Below are 17,180 nucleotides of genomic sequence, written 5' to 3'. Positions count from 1 at the left end.
TGGATGGCTGCACCCTCGTGGGATCGCAGGGGGGGGATTTATGGGATGTCGGCAGCAGGGTAATCCACGTTGGTCCCTCTCTCACCAGCCCCCAGAACATTAAATATTCATGTCCATGCAGGAGACCGTCTGCTCTTGACTCACATGCAGGTGGAATTGATTCATCTGCTCTAATTGGCTGTGAAAGAGGACAGCAGCGTCTTGGTGGAGGACTGCAGTATTCGCTTCTGAAGAGGTTTGAATCACATTCCCAAAATCTGTCTGAGTGGTTTAAAATCAAATGGCCAAGAATATTTAATATTTATTTGTGGGAAAAAAAAATTAGACTTGTCCAGGGTGTCACACGGCCTTCGCCCTGATGACAGCTGGGAGAGGCTCAAGCGGACCCCCGCAAGCCTGGGTGGAGGAGGAAGTGGGTGTTGAAAATGGATGGATGGATGGGAAAAAATTAGAAAATGATGTATTTGGTAACTAATGGCGCGTATATCACACAATCCCTTAACGTGACCACTGTGATTCACTCACAATTACGTTTTCAATCAGTTCAAGAGGATTTTCTCATGTCAGCAAAAGTGTCTTCTGCCACGTTGCAACCACGGATGTCCAGGAGATAAACACCGTGACCTAAACACATGGAGAATGCATTGTGCGAGGAAGTCACGTCCCAGCGTGTGTCAGAGGAGCAACACCTACCCGCAGTGTTGTCCTGCAGGGTGTGAGATCGAGGTGTGGCGTGGATGGAGTCACTTACAGCACGAGCTCACACCCATCACACTGTGTAAGGAAGTTCTAATGGACTGATGCAAGCAGGAAATATTTGCAGGATGTCAGCAATGCCGTTGGACCTGTTTGGTGAAACCCAAGTTTGGGCTTGTGTTGGTTTTAAGGATTCTGTAATAGAGATCTGCATGCTCCGCCTGACGGTCATAAGGTCAATTGATGTTGTATTTTTCTTCTAATTATATTAGTGTCATTTTATGGAGGAAAGCTGAGAAGGGAGTTCTTAAGCATTTGGATGAGAAAACCACAGGTCCAAGGGGAAAAGAAACGCAAGCAAAAACAAAATGAATTGCCTCTTTTTTTCGAGTGGAAGGCTTAAAGCTGCTGTGCCATCCTCTCTGAAAATACAAATAAAGAAATGAATTTTAAAGATTATAAAGGAAGAAGCAAAACAACAGCATTGTATCAGCACAAGGCTGGTGCTGTTCCAATGGCTTCCAGGCCTCCTCAAAATATGGCTTTTACTGACACCTAGTGGTTACAAATAGAACTTAACCCTTAAATGAAGAGACGCGTGTGTAAATAACAGGTGCAGAAGCAGACTTGAGCGCAGAGCGCACGCAAACAAAGCTCGCTTGTGTGTTCACTCGACTGGGAATGGCATAAGGTGAGATACTGGTGGGTTTGTAATTCAACAATGTCACCAATGTCTTTATCATTTTTATAAATATTTCAAATACGTTCATTTGCTGGAACAAAACACAATGGCTCCTGAACTTGTCAACTTGAGGTCACAATCTTTTCCTGCTGCTGATCTGCCTTTTTTCCCCCTCGTAATAAAGTGATTGTTATTAATTTAAGTCTTTAGTAAAAGTCAGCTTTGAACCGGTCAATTATAGGAACTGGATTGATCTCGATTTCCAGTTCTGCTGTCAAAACATTTCTGAATGCTTTGAATAAATGCCTGAAAGTGTTTGCTCAAGAATTAGCCAAAGGCTGAAATGAGGAAATTAGGCACAAATTATTATTTTAATACAATTTGCTTTGTTGACATTTCTTTTTCAAAAAAAGAAAAAAAAACAGTAATTTCTCAGAGAAGAGACAATGTCCAGTTTTCTTTCCAAATACTTTTGTCTATATTTGTTGAACAAATGTGCAAAGAAGCCTAGTGCTTTTGCGTTCAGGAAATTTCCTTGCTTTTATCAAATGAACAAAATCTATGTCAGCACCAGGTGCCAGCTGGTGCCAAAGAGCCTTCCTGCTCTCTAAATGGAGGCATCTGCCATGTTGGTGTCTTGGGTCTGTGTAAAATCCGTGTGGTATCGCTGGAGAAGAAGTACGAGACACAACGCAAAACCATTCCAGTGTTTTAAGAAAAGCCTGTTTAATTATTTTCATAAAAATAAACCACGTAAATATGAGGCAACAGAACAAAACAACAGCAAAGGAATGGACATTTCTGCCATGAGGGATCCATGGCTCTGTGGTAGATGTGGCAGAATTACATGGGGTTCAAATTATGAAGAAATAGAGCTTAAAGAAAAGCCAAAGGGAAGTTCAGTGAAATTCACGCATTTGAGTCAAATAATTTGATGGATCTAATGACAATGTAAAGTCCACATGTGAACCCACATTAAAACTCAGGGGGTGCCGTCATAAATGACAACGAAGACGACGTCTTCATTACGAGGTGTCCATCTGGACCGATTCTGAAATGGAACAGGGACATTGTGTTAATTCAATACTGGAAGGACACTGCTCATGTTTAAGCTCCCTTTACAAATATGTTTGGACCATATTTTGCTGCATATAAAATCAGCAAAATGTGGTTTAAAACAAAAATGTCTTAATTTTTTTTCAGTGAATTTCTGCCCTACATAAGTATTTATTCTAGTAATTGATGTTATGTTTAAGTGTTTCTTGGGGGGTCCAATTAATCATATATAATAATCATAATCCTAATAATAGTCGGGAGGTCATGTCCCCGAGCAGCTTGCGTGCACGCTACAGCACAACTGACCCTAGTGTGAGTGCAGCCTTTCATAACTGTGCATGGGAGCAGTGAAATACTTCAAAACTGAGAGCAGAGACGTCAAACTCACTTGTTTCATTAAAGAGGAAAGAATCCTGATACTCCTTCAAGTACTGAGAGGACCTGGCCTCATCCAGGAACAGAGAATACGCACGTTTGATGTCCTCCACCTGAACTTCTGTCCCCTGAAGAAGACGAAACACACGGACCATCAACACTGGAGCACCTATCAGTTTTTTGAACAAACTAATCTACCAATGAAACACATTCTGACGACCGAACTTGGACTCTGAGCTTACCTTGCGTTTGCGACACACGACTCCTGCGGTGCTGATCAGGTGGATGGCGTAGCGGAGTGACGTCTCCATCCCGATACGAGTTAAAATGGTTTGAGCCTCGTCGCTCAGCTCAACGTCCTCCTCCTCGCAGCTTCAAAAACACCGGACAAGATTAGTTTTTGCGACTCTTGTGCTGAGAGAGACAGAGAGAGAGAGTGAGAGAGAGAGAGAGAGAGTGAGAGAGAGAGAGAGAGAGAGAGCGAGAGAGAGAGAGAGCGAGAGAGAGACAGAGGGAGAGAGAGAGACAGAGAAAGAGGGGGAGAGAGAGAGGGAGAGAGAGGAGAGACAGAGAGAGAGAGAGAGAGAGAGAGAGAGGGAGCGAGAGAGACACAGAAAGAGGGAGAGAGAGAGAGCGACAGAGAGAGAGACAGAGAAAGAGGGAGAGGGAGAGAGAGCAAGAGAGACAGAGAAAGAGGGAGAGAGAGAGAGCGACAGAGAGAGACAGAGAGGGAGAGAGAGAGAGAGAGGGAGAGAGAGAGACACAGAAAGAGGGAGACAGAGAGAGTGACAGAGAGGGAGAGAGAGAGAGAGAGAGAGAGAGAGAGAGAGAGAGAGAGACAGACAGACAGACAGAGAAAGAGGGAGACAGAGAGAGCGACAGAGAGAGAGAGAGAGAGAGCGAGAGAGAGAGAGAGAGAGCGAGAGAGAGAGAGAGAGAGAGAGAGAGAGAGAGAGAGAGAGAGAGACACTCACCGGATCTTGAGGATCTGCCTGGTCTCCTTCTCAGTGTAGGGGGAGGTGGTGATGATGAGCAGGCGGTCCAGCAGGTCGATGGGGATGCCGTGGGGACTGTGGTAGTTTGTGCCGCGGATGCTGAAAGAAACGGTGGATAATCACGGTTACACATGTAGCAATTTTGTGAAACTTGGTGATGATCTACACAAATGAGCGCGGCCTGTAAAATTGTTAAGACGTTTGCTTCACACTTCACTTCTCATACGAGTTTGGCTGTTGAATCTAGTCAGGAAGTGCAGGACGAAATCCGTCGCAGCCAAATGCAGCTGCATCCTGTGTAGGGGGATGTTGTATGCTGCTCGTCACACTGCCAAGATCAAGGGCTTTGTTCCTGGTTACTGGTTGCATGTCTATACCCTCTGCATGTCGAGGCAGTTCAGTCTCAGTCTGCTGGCGCTGCCCTTTAAAGCATCAGCAAAGCTGCAAAACAGGCTAAATAAAAGTGGTGGCTCCCAGAGATCACCTGCGTTTCTTCACAACCTGTGAGGGGCGAATATAAACAAGCACATACCGAGTGATGCCTCTGTTGGTGGCCACGATGAGAACCGGTGACAGGTCACTCTCCAAGGCCCCGTTCAGGAAGGAGAAGCACTCCATGTCCAGCATGTGAACCTCGTCGATGAATAACACCTGGAGACGCCGGCGTGGACGTGTGGTTAGAGGTCACTGTAGGTCAAACACAAGGCCGAGTGCGTGTCCGAGCAGTGGCACCTACCCCGGGGATGATCTCGGCCTTGCCTTCCTCCCTCCACTCGCACACCTTGGCGTTGATCTGCTCGCGCACTTCCGACTTGATCTCTCCGGTGTCTCCGGAGAACAGCGCCAGGAAGCCCTGCGTGCGGCTGTTGATGACGTCAATCTCGTGGAGGGTCACCGTGTGCACCACCTCTTTCCTCTTCTGGAGCTCCCCTTCTGGACACTGTACAAATTGCGTCTGCAGAAACGAAAAAAGAAAGTTGGCAGTTGTGAAACCAATGTTTTTACATGAATGAGGATTAAAAAAAACTGCACAATGCTGCAGTGATGTCTAAGTGGTAGGCAGGCTGAGGATACCTGAGCTCCCATGGCATCGTAGTCTCTGGCTCTGGTGAAGGAGCGGCCCAACTTACTGATCTTTCCTGTGGCTTTGTCGATGGTGATGACGTCCCTGACAGAGAAGTTGGAGCCCATTAGCGACGTCTTGTCTCACACGCTGGAGTGACGCTGGTACATGAGGAGTGACTCGTGTTGCACGGGCTTACCCAGCCTGAACCTTCTCCTTACTGAGACTCTCAATCATCTTGTTGCCCAAATCGTATATCGTCTCCATCTCAGTCGTCTTCAGAGTCAACTTGCCCACCTTGGCGCCCTGACAGAAAAACAAATAATTGTGTAATTTTACATTTTAACAGCAAAAAGAAAGTCCTGTTGTTTTACCTTTTAATGTAGCAACTCGCATTTTGAAATATTGCCAATATTTGCCCAAGTCTCAACTAAAACTGGAGTTGATGGATGTGAGCGCATGAGTACTCATTTAAATTTACTGCGAGGTGAAAGCCTACCGTTCCAGTAGCCGGTCTATCAATCTGGATTTCCACCACCTCTCCTTCGATTATTTCTGTCTCCTCCCTGTTGAAGACACCCAGTAAGCAAATAAACCAATAATTCACCGGCACTCAGGAAGTATAGTAGATGTTTGCTTGCTCACTCACTTGATCCTCACTCCGATGGCCTTCCTGAAGGCTTGGCTGAGCGCCTCAGTCTTGCTCATCTCCAGAGAGAAGATCTCACTACCGGCCAGAGCTGTGAAGGGCGTGTCAGGGCCGAGAGACTGAGAAATGCCTGCATGAGAAGAAAACAATCAGAACCAGGGGGCGGGGGGAGAGAATCATTTTTTCTGGAAACTTAAAAAAATAATAACAAAGACCTTGTACAGGACGACCTTATACTGGGATGCGTCCAGCGTGACCCTTACCCATTGCGATGGCAGTCTTTCCAGTGCCAGGTTGACCAGCAATGAGCACCGCTCGGCTGGCAATGCGGCCGTCTTTGATCATCTCTAGAATGACCCCAGCTGCCCGACGGGAGGCCAGCTGGCCGACCATCCCCTGAGACACCTGCAGGGGAGGAGGACAGAACATCGTTCCTTAGGCAAAATTCAACAAATCGTTTATTTGGGACAGTCAGTTTATGGACACATTTCTATTTCATACATGTTTTACAGCATAATTTTTCATCATCTGGATTGTATAGTCGTAGATTATCCCGTAAACACTTGCCTGTCTTGGCTCCAGAGCATCATCCAAACCAAGGCCACGGATGTGAGAGTGTGCTCCTAGATAAGACATAAAGTATTCAACGTTAATGGGCATGGATAAACAAGTGAACCCGGAGGGTGGGGGCACGAGAGCGGGTGCTTACCGATTCGCTCAATCCTTGTGATGTCACGAACCTCGGGAACCTTTGTAGCCGCCATCTGCATATACAGGGAAAAGCCCACAAATGAACATTGTTGATTTAAGATGAGAAAGTCAATTAAATACAGGACATCACTCTGATAGGCTTTCTACATTTCTTAGTATTGAAAAAGACTGAATGAGCTTAAGAAGAACTGGGAGTGTTGCAACAAAGACTCAATTGTTTAAAATAGCTTCAATATGTACACGTCTCACAGCAGAGAAACATGCTAAGCTGATAAAACATGGCAAATCTGGACCTCCGCCCTGTGATTCTAGTCTTTATAAAGTTATTTGACTAAGTTCAGGAATATTACTTTACTTTAGGGAAGTCTATCATATTAAGTTGGATGTTGCTGTGTTTTCAATTTTTCTGCACAATTAACTCACAGATCTCTTGTAATAAATACTGTCTTGGAATCACAACATTAAATGAATGTTCTTGGTATAATTCCCTGGTTATGAAAAAGAAAAAGCACAAATCGATAAAATTTATTTTACTGTAAGTTATATATGAGAATTATTAGTAACTAATAAAACTAAAGGAATGTACAGCTATGATTAAGGCACTCTTTCTGCAGAGTATTTGCTGAGCTTCCTGTACCTTTAATCTTGTCTTTATAGTGTGTGAAAGTGCAATACAAAGGGGATATACAGCTTGTTTTAGAAACCGTCACTTCGGTGAGACTTATATGTTAAGTTATTTGGTCCGTTTCACTATAAATTTTCAAATAATTGACGCACATGTGCACATTGTTTTGGTGTTGTCATGCGCACAAACGCACACAATCTGATTTCACAAATTAAACATTTCTGAAATTCACTGTTTGTGTTCACGCACAGAAACACTAATGCAAAGAAAATCTTGATCAATCAATGAATAAAAACAAACAACTGAAACAGAATTGTTATATATCATTCCTTAAACAATGTTTTTGCTGTAGTCTGTTGCGATAGCGACCGGACGCAAAGAGCGTAACCAAGGTGACGTTCGATCCGGTTTGATACGCGTAGCTTCACATAAATTGCACCAATGTCTTAAGTCATAAGTCGCCAATGTGTACTTAATGTTGTTGTTAAAATGTCTTCCCAAAACACGGGTACATGCTTCTAAATAAATAGAAATAATCACTTGCCATTTACACTTGTTTCTGTGCCTTAAACCCTCGGGATACGAATCGATGAAATAATAATAAAAGACTGTCTTGCGAAAGTAACTCTCACTATCAGAACTCTATTTCATACATCTGTGTCATTTTAAAGGCGCTTAAATAATGTTGATACCAATATTGCTGAAGACCATGCTAACAGTGGCTAGCGTTGTGTTAGCCATTTAGCTAGTTTCATTCACTGGGTTTCTATCCTCGGGAAAGAGTTACACACCGACTGACCGATATGAAATGACACCATGTGTCCGCTCAGAGTAAATATGATAGGAAATATGAATACGTGCACGCTGAACATATTTAAGCAACTTGTTTAGAGCACGATCACTCACCTGAGCTGCCACACTACCGAAAATGTGAGAATGCGGCGCTTCTTTCTAGTGGTGCGAAGTCAAAATGTGTCCGGCGAGAAACGAGTTCCTACACTTTGGATTCCCCGCTCTATTCGGCACATGCGTGATGGGATTTAAAAAACAAACAAACGAAGAAAAAAAGAAGAAAGAAAAAAAAAACACCCCGCAATATTACATTCAAACGACATTTGTAAGAGGAATATGGCCAGTTTTAAATGGCCCTAACTTGGTTTTATAAACTAAATAAAATTGACCACGATCTTTGCTGGTGTATTTATTTGAAGCAGAAGAGACGATAAAAACAAACCATAAGTACGCGCCTTTTTTCTTTTTCTTTTTTCTCTCTTGTATGAATGGCTCTTGAATGGCGTTTTTATTGCTATCAATAGGAGTCTGAGACTGGTGAACAATTCAGATGATCTCCAGCAGAGGTAGCAAAGTTCACAAGTCATCACCCGCTTGTTGTGAATATACTCTACACAGCAGCGAGAATATCCTAAACTCAAGAAAGGAAAAAGGACAACAATCCAACTTTTTTTTTTTTTTTTAAATAACGGAAACAATGAAAGCAACACTGACTGGTTGAGCATAACGCCAAATATTCACAAGGAGCTATTCATATCCTCTCATCTGCACTTGCAGTTTTCCCTTGAGGCTGCAATTTTAGATCCCACAATGTAAACTTACTTCACTCAACCATGACAAGAGACAGGTATAAGGCTGGGAAAATGTGCCAATGTCATTAGTTTGACTTTCATGCTGCCCCCTGTCTGAAATTACTACTAGATGTTTCATGTTTATAATGTTACAGCATTCTTTTGTCCAGCTAACTTCTCTACAACAGCGCTTGAAGCTGTAACTCTTGCAATAATGAACAAAAATATGGAGCTTCAGGTTCTTATGCAGTTTAAATCCAGCAATGATGATGTGTAAACACGCACCAGTTACGCCCTCTTTTGAAGAGCATAAAAGCATGTCTAACAGTCCAAATCCTTATTCTTAATTAGTAACTCACTGCTGAAGCTACTCAGAGTCAGACTGGACTGCAACATAATACAGTCACCAGAAACTCTTGGATGAGGCTCAGCCATCTGTGAACCTCTTAGTCACACCTAAACCACTCCTGTAATTCTTCTCAGACCTCCACAAAAAACTTGCACATTCCCGTACCATTTTACAACTGACACAGAAGTATTTCTTTTTGAAGTAAAAAAAAAAAACAAGCATTTAAAAAAAATATCTAACTAAATGTAGCTGTCATAAATACCAGAATACCAAAATAAACTGATTAACTAGTGTGTTGCCCCTCAATCTTTACGCCCATACATCATTTTAAAGTTAATCTAATTAAGAAAGTTAATGGACACCATGTGGAGTGCAAATGTATGATCTAATATAAATACAGTACATCACCATATTACTGTTTTGTTTTTATTGATAAAATATTTGTATCATCAACTTTACAAATCAGGACATTTACAGAAACGCACTGGTGTAAATATTCATAGTGATTACAAAAGTGCACATTTAATTTCCACAAATCTTGTTAGATATAGAAAATAGCATCCAGAATAGTCTAACACATAATACATAAACACAAAATAAAAAAGGAATCAAATCTCAGGGTTACAAATCATAATCTGACAGATATAATATCTTTGTTCTATAAATGCCCACAAAACCCAGAATCAGAGTTGCACATGGCATCAATCATTGGCAGCATATTATACAATCACAGCTGGATGAGGGTGATGGCTGAATCATACCAAACCCAGAAACCTGGATAGACAGCTTCTGTGAATGTGGCCTTGAAGCGATGGATGAGAGACATGGTCTCTCCCACGGCATAGAAGGAGAGGGTCCCCCCAGCGTGGTCCAGGAACACCCCGATACGGGAGCAGTAGGGTGCGTTGATCTCTTGCTGGTCTTTGTTGTGGCGGGCCGAGTAGCTGGAATCAGAGCAGAAGACGCTCCAGGACTTGCGGTTGTAACCGATGCGGCAGCTGTCACCGTAGCCTATCCTCTTGATGCCCTTGTAGGTGATGCCAATGGCGGCCCCTTCCCCACTCCAGTCAACCTCCCAGTAATAAGCCCCTCCAGAGAGAGGCTCCGCACACAGGACCTGGGGCAGGGAGTCGAACCTGGCAGCGCTATCGTGGTATGACTGGGGGTCTTTCTTGAGGACGGCTTTTCTGTTTCCTCTGGACAGGTAGAGCTGTCTGTAGGCTGTGTTGGGGTCCAGAGTCAGCTGGCACGCATCTGGAGAGATGAAATGAACCCATAAATAACAAGAATGAAATTAATTGACTTTAATTTGCTTGGGTGAAATGTGAAAGCACGGGAGGGACAAAGAGTGGAAGCACCAAAGCAACCCACACTGTTTTGCCACCATTTCCAAAAGAGCACTTTAAACAGCACTGAAAAGTCAGTTCACCAGCGGAACAGCACACACATAGCATATCCATAGGTTCTGAGATTGTAAATGATGTTTTTTTTCCAAATCAGGTTGAGATGTGAGGCATTTGGATGACAATGAACCCTCTGCCTGTACATTTCAAAAGACTTCCCTCAGCCTCTTCAGCCTCAATGTGTTAAAGAAGCTCTGAAATAACATTTCACAGCAGCTGGACTGCTGACATTGCAGCTTTGAAATAGTATTGGATAAAGAGCTAGGGCGATTGGCATGGCTGAGGCTTGAGTAACTGTTTTTATCAGAACAGGGTGGTATTGGAATTCTTTTCTTTTCTTTTTCCTTTTTTCCTTTACTCTGGACCTGCTTTGGCAAATGGCCCATTAAATGTAGGGATCTATGGCAAGAAGCCTTTGGAAATATCTCACAAATCTGATTGATCTGCTGAATGTGTTATTTCACTCATTCATCTTCCAAGTTTTGTATCCTCCTTCTAAATACTCTATATCCAAACAACCACATACAATAAATCAAAAAGGCTGTTGGAGACCTTTAAATTAGCCTGTTAGTTTAACTCCACAAATGACCCAGAGAAATTTGCAGCATGATGGTGAGTAAATTAGAGCTGAATTCCCATTGTTATTTTTGGAAAACGTTTGCAAAAGCCACAAATTGAACAAATAGGCCAAGGCCCTTTGACTGGACACAGAAAGCAGAACAATCCCACGGGGTTGGATGTCACCTGCCTCCTGTGTGCCTCCACCTCTGCAGGTCACAGTTGGTGAGACACCCGGTGGCGACGGTTAGATCTGGCAGGCCTATCATCTGGAATGCCAGAAGTATCAACACCGTTTGTGAGTCGGACCACAAACAGAAGTCCATCTAACAAAGAAACGATGTGCTCTACTTCAAGGTGACAACCAAACTCTTTGAACCCCTCTGGGAAGGTAATGCAAGCTATTGTTTCCCATGAGATCCAAGAAAATAATCCCAATTTGCATATCCATCCATTTACTATCTAGAATGTAATGATGTTTTTTTTCTTGAACTTGGCCAAAAAAAAAAAAATGGGGAAGATCAGCAAGACTGGAAGCAGATCAAACAGCTGAGCAAGTGCCAGGTATTGTGTTTGTAATCAGTCAGTCCCAGCGTCTGTCCACTCTGCAGGACACGGGGTATTTACTAGAGTGGGATTTTGTGGTCAGCCACTGGGTCTGACAGAGAACATCAGCATCTAATTTGCCTCGTGCACTGGAATTAGTGGGCAGAGCAGCGATGTGCGTCAGAGCAGAAAACTCAGGAAAAGGCTGGGACTCACATCTGAGGAAATCATCCCGGTGCTGGGGCTCCTGGACTGGCATGGATTTGTACATGGGAGCTTCTTCGCCTGTAAAAGGAAATATAGACTTCATGTCATATAATAGTAAAAGTGATTTCATGAATTTAATACCTTTATAAGTGAACGGCTGATTGATATAATTTTATTATATTGGGCTGTTAATTATCACCAATAACCACACCACACATGTGTTTTCCTGATTAGAACTGATAACAGGCCTTGTTGGCAGTGTTGATATTCTTGGATGGCTGTCACCGTACATCCGCAACCATAAAAACAAATGCCAGCTACTGTGCAGTTTAGCCAAATTCCATTTACTGTGAACTCACGGGCCATTTATTGCAGACTCACTGATTGTAAACGTTTAACCATAGGTCAGCCCGGTGACCTCAGCCTGGCCTCTTGTGAGTGCCATGCCAGAGGCATGAGCAGACCTCAGACAGGATTCCACAAAGCCCTTCTGACGACAAGGGAAACTGTAAATCTCTCTAACTTTCCTGACTCAAGGGATTCTTAACGTCCTGCCTAGGCCAACTTCATTTCTAAGTGCCGTCGCTCTACTCTGCTATGTGATTCCTATGGCATTTTCAGCCATCCATTTGAATATGTTGTTTAAGTTTTAAATTCAAATGGCTGACGTACCTTTTATTGTTCGTCTCTTCTTGGATTCTTCCAGTTGGCAGAAGGTCATTTTGTTAACTGCGAAAATGTCAAAGAAACAATTGAATCATTGAAGGAAGTAGTTCTAATGTGCACAAGATAATTACAGGATTTCCAGGACACTGATTCTTGACAAATGTCAGTGTTTCCTGACGCAGGATCCTCCCCCACCTGTCTTGGCGACCTTCACCAGTTCCTCATTGCCGAATTCACCCAGGTGCTGCTTCATCTCAGAGACGGCCTTGGTGACGGGGCCAAAGGAAAAGTAGGGGTTGACGATCACTGTGGGCAGCTCCTCGGCCTCAGTCTGAGCGATTAGCATGTGGTAGCTCTAAAAAAACAAAACGAAAAACAGAGCAACATATTTACAATCACAGCTTGAATGAATGGGCCTTCTGCAGACAGTCTGTTGCGCCTGGTTCATGTATCTGCTGAGCCGTGGTCCCTCACCTGGATGAAGTGGATGTGGTCCTCGGTGCGTGACAGCTGCGTGATCTCCTGGTCCCTCCTCTTCAGGTCGGCGATCTCGTGGGTCAGGCGCTCCATGTGTCCCTCGGCGTTGTTGAGCGCCGCCCTCTTGTTGGAGGTGATGAGCTTGGCCATCTCCTGCTGCATCCTCTCGATGGAGCGAATCATGTCGCTGAACGTCTTCTCGCATTCCTGCAGCGCTCGCTGGGCCGAGTTCTGAACAAAGGGCACACTGTTAATCAGCAGGGTGTCACACTGGTTCTACTGGAGGAGCTCTGAGAGCAGCTGTCATCACTCCCACAGGGAGGAATGCGCTATATGACGGTGCTGGTTGTTGTTGATTTAACTTTATGTTCAAACCCCGGAGTGGTTGTTCAACTCTTATCAGTCTTGATGAATGGCAGAGTCACAAACCTTTAGAGCATCCACCGCTTGTTTCAGTTCTTCCATCTGCTTGAGTCGGTCATGGATCTTCTCCTGGATCTCGGCCTGAGTGGCGCCCAGCCGTTGCTATAAGTAACAAAAAGGGATACTTTTCAATGACCGTGACCGTGACCATGAAAATGAAAATCTATCCTATTTTGACCATTTACAGCGTGGATTACAGTGCCTGTCGCGCATTTGGCTAAGCAGCTGTGTTACTCAAAGTAATAAAATGGATACTTTGAAACCATTGTGAAAATAAAATTGAAAATCTTCCCGACTTTGACGGTTTGCAGCAGAGACTATGGTGTCAGCTGCACAGCAGCTGTGTTTCCATACGGGCGTGTCTGGCACAACGCTCGAGGCTTTGTTTCTATGGGCTGGTTCGATCTTTAGCAAAACCGCTCTTTCATGCTTCACCTGCTACTGTGTCATCATTGTCATGAGCACGACTCGCAACATGTCCGTGTGTGTGTCACCATTGAAGTCACATTGAACAAACAGCTCATTTAGTGGCACGACCCGAGGCCTACCTGCTCCTCCGCTCTCTCCTGCTCCGCCGACACCATGTCGTGACCTTTGTGTTCCTTCACCGTGCACAGCACGCAGATACACATCTGGTCGGTGCGGCAGAACAGCTCCAGGCCTTTCTGATGCTGCGGGCAGATCTGCCTGTCCAGGTGACCGATTTCATCCACCAGCTTGTGCCTCTTGAAGGTGGCCGACTCGTAGTGGGGCTTGAGGTGCTTCTCGCAGTAGGAGGCCAGACACATGAGGCAGCTCTTGACGGCTTTGTGCTTCTTGCCCACGCAGATGTCGCAGCCGACGTCGTGGGATCCCGCGTAGTTGTAGTCGGGGGACGGCGGCGGAGGTGGAAAGGACTCGCTGTTGCGTTGGAGGGTGGAATGGCGTGAGCCTCCTCTTTCTCCCCCGTCACCTCCTCCACCTCCACTCCCTCCTATGCGTCTCGGCGTGGGCCTCTTGCTGTAGGTGACTCTGCACTCTGGGCAGAGGTACGTGCCCGTGTGGTCGGCATGGTCCCAGTAGGTCTTCAGGCAAATGGAGCAGAAGATGTGCCCGCACGGGATGGACACGGGATCACGGAGGTATTCCTTGCACAAGTGGCAGGTGTCCTGATCTGATGACATGGGGGCGACTTGGGTGCCGGTTCTCGTGCGCTGCGGTGGAAACGCTGTGCTGCGTCGGTCTGTCGGCGGAGTGGCAAAGTGAGTCCGCAGGTACCAGAGACAGAAGTTATATAGAGTAAACAGAGAGGGAGGCTAAACTGGTTAAACCGAAACCAGTCAAACAAGGGAGGGGCAAGAAAAGAGCTCAGTAATGGCTCCATCTCTTACGGAATCTAATCAGAAGCAGTTAAATTTAAATGCGTGGCCACAAGGTCGTGTCCCAAGTGTTGATAGTGAAAAACTAAGTTGCTTACTGATTTCATGAACAGAAAAATAAGAAAAGAGCGTATAATGCGGTATAATATGGTGTAGGCCAGAGCCTGTAAAGTGTGACTGTAAAACAAAGGTCATAGATCAGAGAGCAAATTCTTGAGTCACTGTAACTGACACAAAGCTGTGTAAAGTGATCGTGAGTCACACTCTACACCTGCTGAATGGGACAATCTCCATTCCAGTTTGTTCTGATTGTGGTACAAACTGACCGCAAACTCGTTGTGACAGGTGTATCCATGGATGAAACGTAACTTTGTTGTCCAAGGCTCAATTCTCTTGTTGTTGCATTGCTTAACTGGAGAGTTTTCTCTGACCTTCACCATGCCTGTAACAGGTTAATCATTGACTAACTCGCTGCCTGTCACTACTGTTAGTTTCTTTTGAGGTTTGAGCACGTCAGCAATAGAACTGCGTATGCATGCCTATGTGGAATCAAAATTAGCAGATGCGCCCTCTTGAAAGAAGAAACCAAAGCAATTACAAGAATGTTTCGCCCTCGGAGTGAAATTCCGTCATGTACAGATTTCATCACAGGAGCGAACACACCTCCCAACCAAGATGGAGTTTCGGGGGTTGTGGAAACGGAGATAGGAATGTGGCTACACTTGACAGGCCAGATAACAGAAGGGCTGAAAAAGGCGGCTTAAAAGATTCCATTGTGTTAGAGGCTGTAGGGCCGGAGCTGAGTGCCAGGCAGCAGAGGGCCTGTTGACCATCAACAACAGTAACTACAGCTGACATGAAGGACTAAATGTGGCACCTTATATGACAAACAGCTCCACTGGCAGGGGTGTCGCAAGTGTGTACAAACAAATGCCTGTGTTTACCTTGTTCCCTGTTTTCTGTCATTTTTAATTTCATGCATGTAACAAAAAAAGAGTTTCCGCACACATGGAGAAACTTGCAGAATTTATAAATTCAAATATAATTTGGACTGTCACCCTCTGATGCACCTGACAAGGAAATATATGTGCAGCGATTTTTGCCTTTTTTTGTTTTTCATGCATGTGAAATTTCTTTGGATGTCATGTCAACTTACTCATCCAAACACTATTATTTCGTAATAATTATTTTCATTTCTATTCTGGGCAAAAGCTCTTTTAACATCAACGCAGCTTTCTTCCTGCAATGGTTTTCTGGTTCTTGAGAATAAATGTCGCTGTGTTCAACCTTTGACCCGGTATTTAAGAGATGTGAAGAAGATGGACTTTGCTACTATAAAACAGAAAGAGGTACGGAAAAGACGGACCTATTGGTCTGAAATTACTCCACCTAACTGTATCAGAGGCTACACACCCACCACGCTTCTCACTGACTTGGGTGCCTACTGGAGACTAAAGGGGAGGAAGACAGATTGTCAACATGCATTACTCACATCCGAACCACTCTTCAACCAAAAGAGGGCATTCAAGTGGGGGGAGGGAAGGGTCAAACTGTTATATAATTTCAAAGTGTTTTTTTTTTCAGTTTGAAATTGTTATGTTTAACCATACAAATTGGTTTATTTTCATTTTTTTTATTTAGGTCATAAGAATAATAAGGCTCTGAGAGGGTTTTTCTTTTCTTTTTTTAAACGTAGTATGTTTCACGCTCCCACAGGAGGGGTTTCTCACGATGACGACGCTCGCCGTGCACGCCCTTCATTCATTCACACTTTGTGTTGGTTTCATCATCTCCCGCTAACACCTGCAAGGCGCTCCCTGTTTTCCCATTCTTTTCCGAAAGATGGCCTCTTCCTGTTTTCAAAACCCGCACTCGCTGAAGTGGCTCCTTGTTTCTCCTGCTCAAACAGCCGCTTGTGCTCTGCTGTGTTCGCCCTGCAGGAGTTCCCCATGTTCACTGCACCTGATGGAGAATGACCCCTCACCTTTGATGTTGACAGAGCTGTGCATGACTATAGCCACTGTGTGCTTCATCAAAGAACAGCAAGACCTGTTGCTCCTTTAGCGAGGCTGGTTATTAAATCTTATTGAACTGTGAAAAACTAAATATAATGTTGCTTCATGCTGACCTCTGTGGAGAAACATATTTTTTAAGCGACATAGAAAACGCCCATGTAAGCCAAAGCTCAGTGCAGAGTTTTCTTCCTGCCTATCAGTCAGCTGGTAGTAAATCTGTAAGTACAGAGTGCTCCCTTTGCTCAAGAGGAAGGAAGGAAAAACTGGCTTATCAGAAACCTGACCAAATAGGGAGAGGTGAGACTGCCTGGTGTATGAAGTAATGCAAGATAGGGCTGGGAAATGAAAAAATACATTTAAGTTTTTACACCTTTCATTAATAGCTTTCATGCTTTCGCCACAAGAAAAAAAAAAATCCTGCTGGCAGTGCAAATGTGCTTGGTTTCGAACAACTACTCTTTTTAGAGTACAGCTTCTGCCCTTGAACAAAGGCTGACAAAAGACTGTGAATGGGGCTTCAGTTTTGCTAGAAACCCATCAGAACAGCCTGAACTTTCATGCAAATTACTTTACGTTGCACAGAAAGTGAGAGAAGAAAAAAAAACACAGTGCAAAGCCCAAGACAAAACTGTTTGCACAAAACTATGCTAAACGTCCCATACAATAATACACCTGCACCTGGCTGCTATGCTGTGCATGTGCACACGCACTCGTGCGTGCCTGTTTCCGTTTGCCGTCCCGGC

The 17,180-nt window shown here is 44.4% G+C and overlaps 2 protein-coding genes across 4 annotated transcripts; both read right to left on the bottom strand.

The window, feature by feature from the left end:
* Nucleotides 1–2,084: 2,084 nt before the first annotated feature.
* On the bottom strand, nt 2,085–7,864 carry ruvbl2 (RuvB-like AAA ATPase 2). Of its 2 annotated transcripts, none has more exons than XM_076020101.1 (14): nt 7,759–7,864; nt 6,226–6,280; nt 6,084–6,139; nt 5,780–5,921; nt 5,517–5,646; nt 5,367–5,433; nt 5,067–5,173; nt 4,879–4,972; nt 4,541–4,759; nt 4,337–4,455; nt 3,784–3,903; nt 3,052–3,181; nt 2,823–2,937; nt 2,085–2,429 (listed from the first exon to the last, which is right to left on the bottom strand). In XM_076020101.1, exons 2-14 carry the CDS (start codon nt 6,278–6,280, stop codon nt 2,404–2,406), a joined length of 1,380 nt encoding a protein of 459 aa, XP_075876216.1. In that variant the 5' UTR covers nt 7,759–7,864; the 3' UTR covers nt 2,085–2,403. The 2 variants fall into 2 exon arrangements, with proteins under 2 accessions (XP_075876216.1, XP_075876217.1); XM_076020102.1 differs by lacking the exon at nt 7,759–7,864 and adding an exon at nt 6,651–6,734.
* A 1,332-nt stretch (nt 7,865–9,196) lies between these two features.
* ftr83 (finTRIM family, member 83) lies at nt 9,197–14,324 on the bottom strand. Of its 2 annotated transcripts, XM_076020099.1 has the most exons (8): nt 13,613–14,324; nt 13,071–13,166; nt 12,639–12,872; nt 12,360–12,519; nt 12,171–12,227; nt 11,508–11,576; nt 10,936–11,014; nt 9,900–10,038 (listed from the first exon to the last, which is right to left on the bottom strand). In XM_076020099.1, the coding sequence occupies exons 1-7, from the start codon at nt 14,225–14,227 to the stop codon at nt 10,962–10,964; spliced, it is 1,284 nt and encodes a 427-aa protein (XP_075876214.1). In that variant the 5' UTR covers nt 14,228–14,324; the 3' UTR covers nt 9,900–10,038; nt 10,936–10,961. The 2 variants fall into 2 exon arrangements, with proteins under 2 accessions (XP_075876213.1, XP_075876214.1); XM_076020098.1 differs by lacking the exon at nt 10,936–11,014 and having other exon boundaries at nt 9,197–10,038.
* Between the last annotated feature and the right edge of the window lie 2,856 nt (nt 14,325–17,180).

Source organism: Nelusetta ayraudi, unplaced genomic scaffold (assembly GCF_046127955.1).
Source record: "Nelusetta ayraudi isolate G7.1 ecotype Tasmania unplaced genomic scaffold, CSIRO-AGI_Nayr_v1 ptg000011l, whole genome shotgun sequence".
Classification (NCBI taxonomy): domain Eukaryota; kingdom Metazoa; phylum Chordata; class Actinopteri; order Tetraodontiformes; family Monacanthidae; genus Nelusetta; species Nelusetta ayraudi.
Note: the sequence above shows the minus strand (reverse complement) of the source record. Positions and strands in the feature narration are given on the sequence as shown.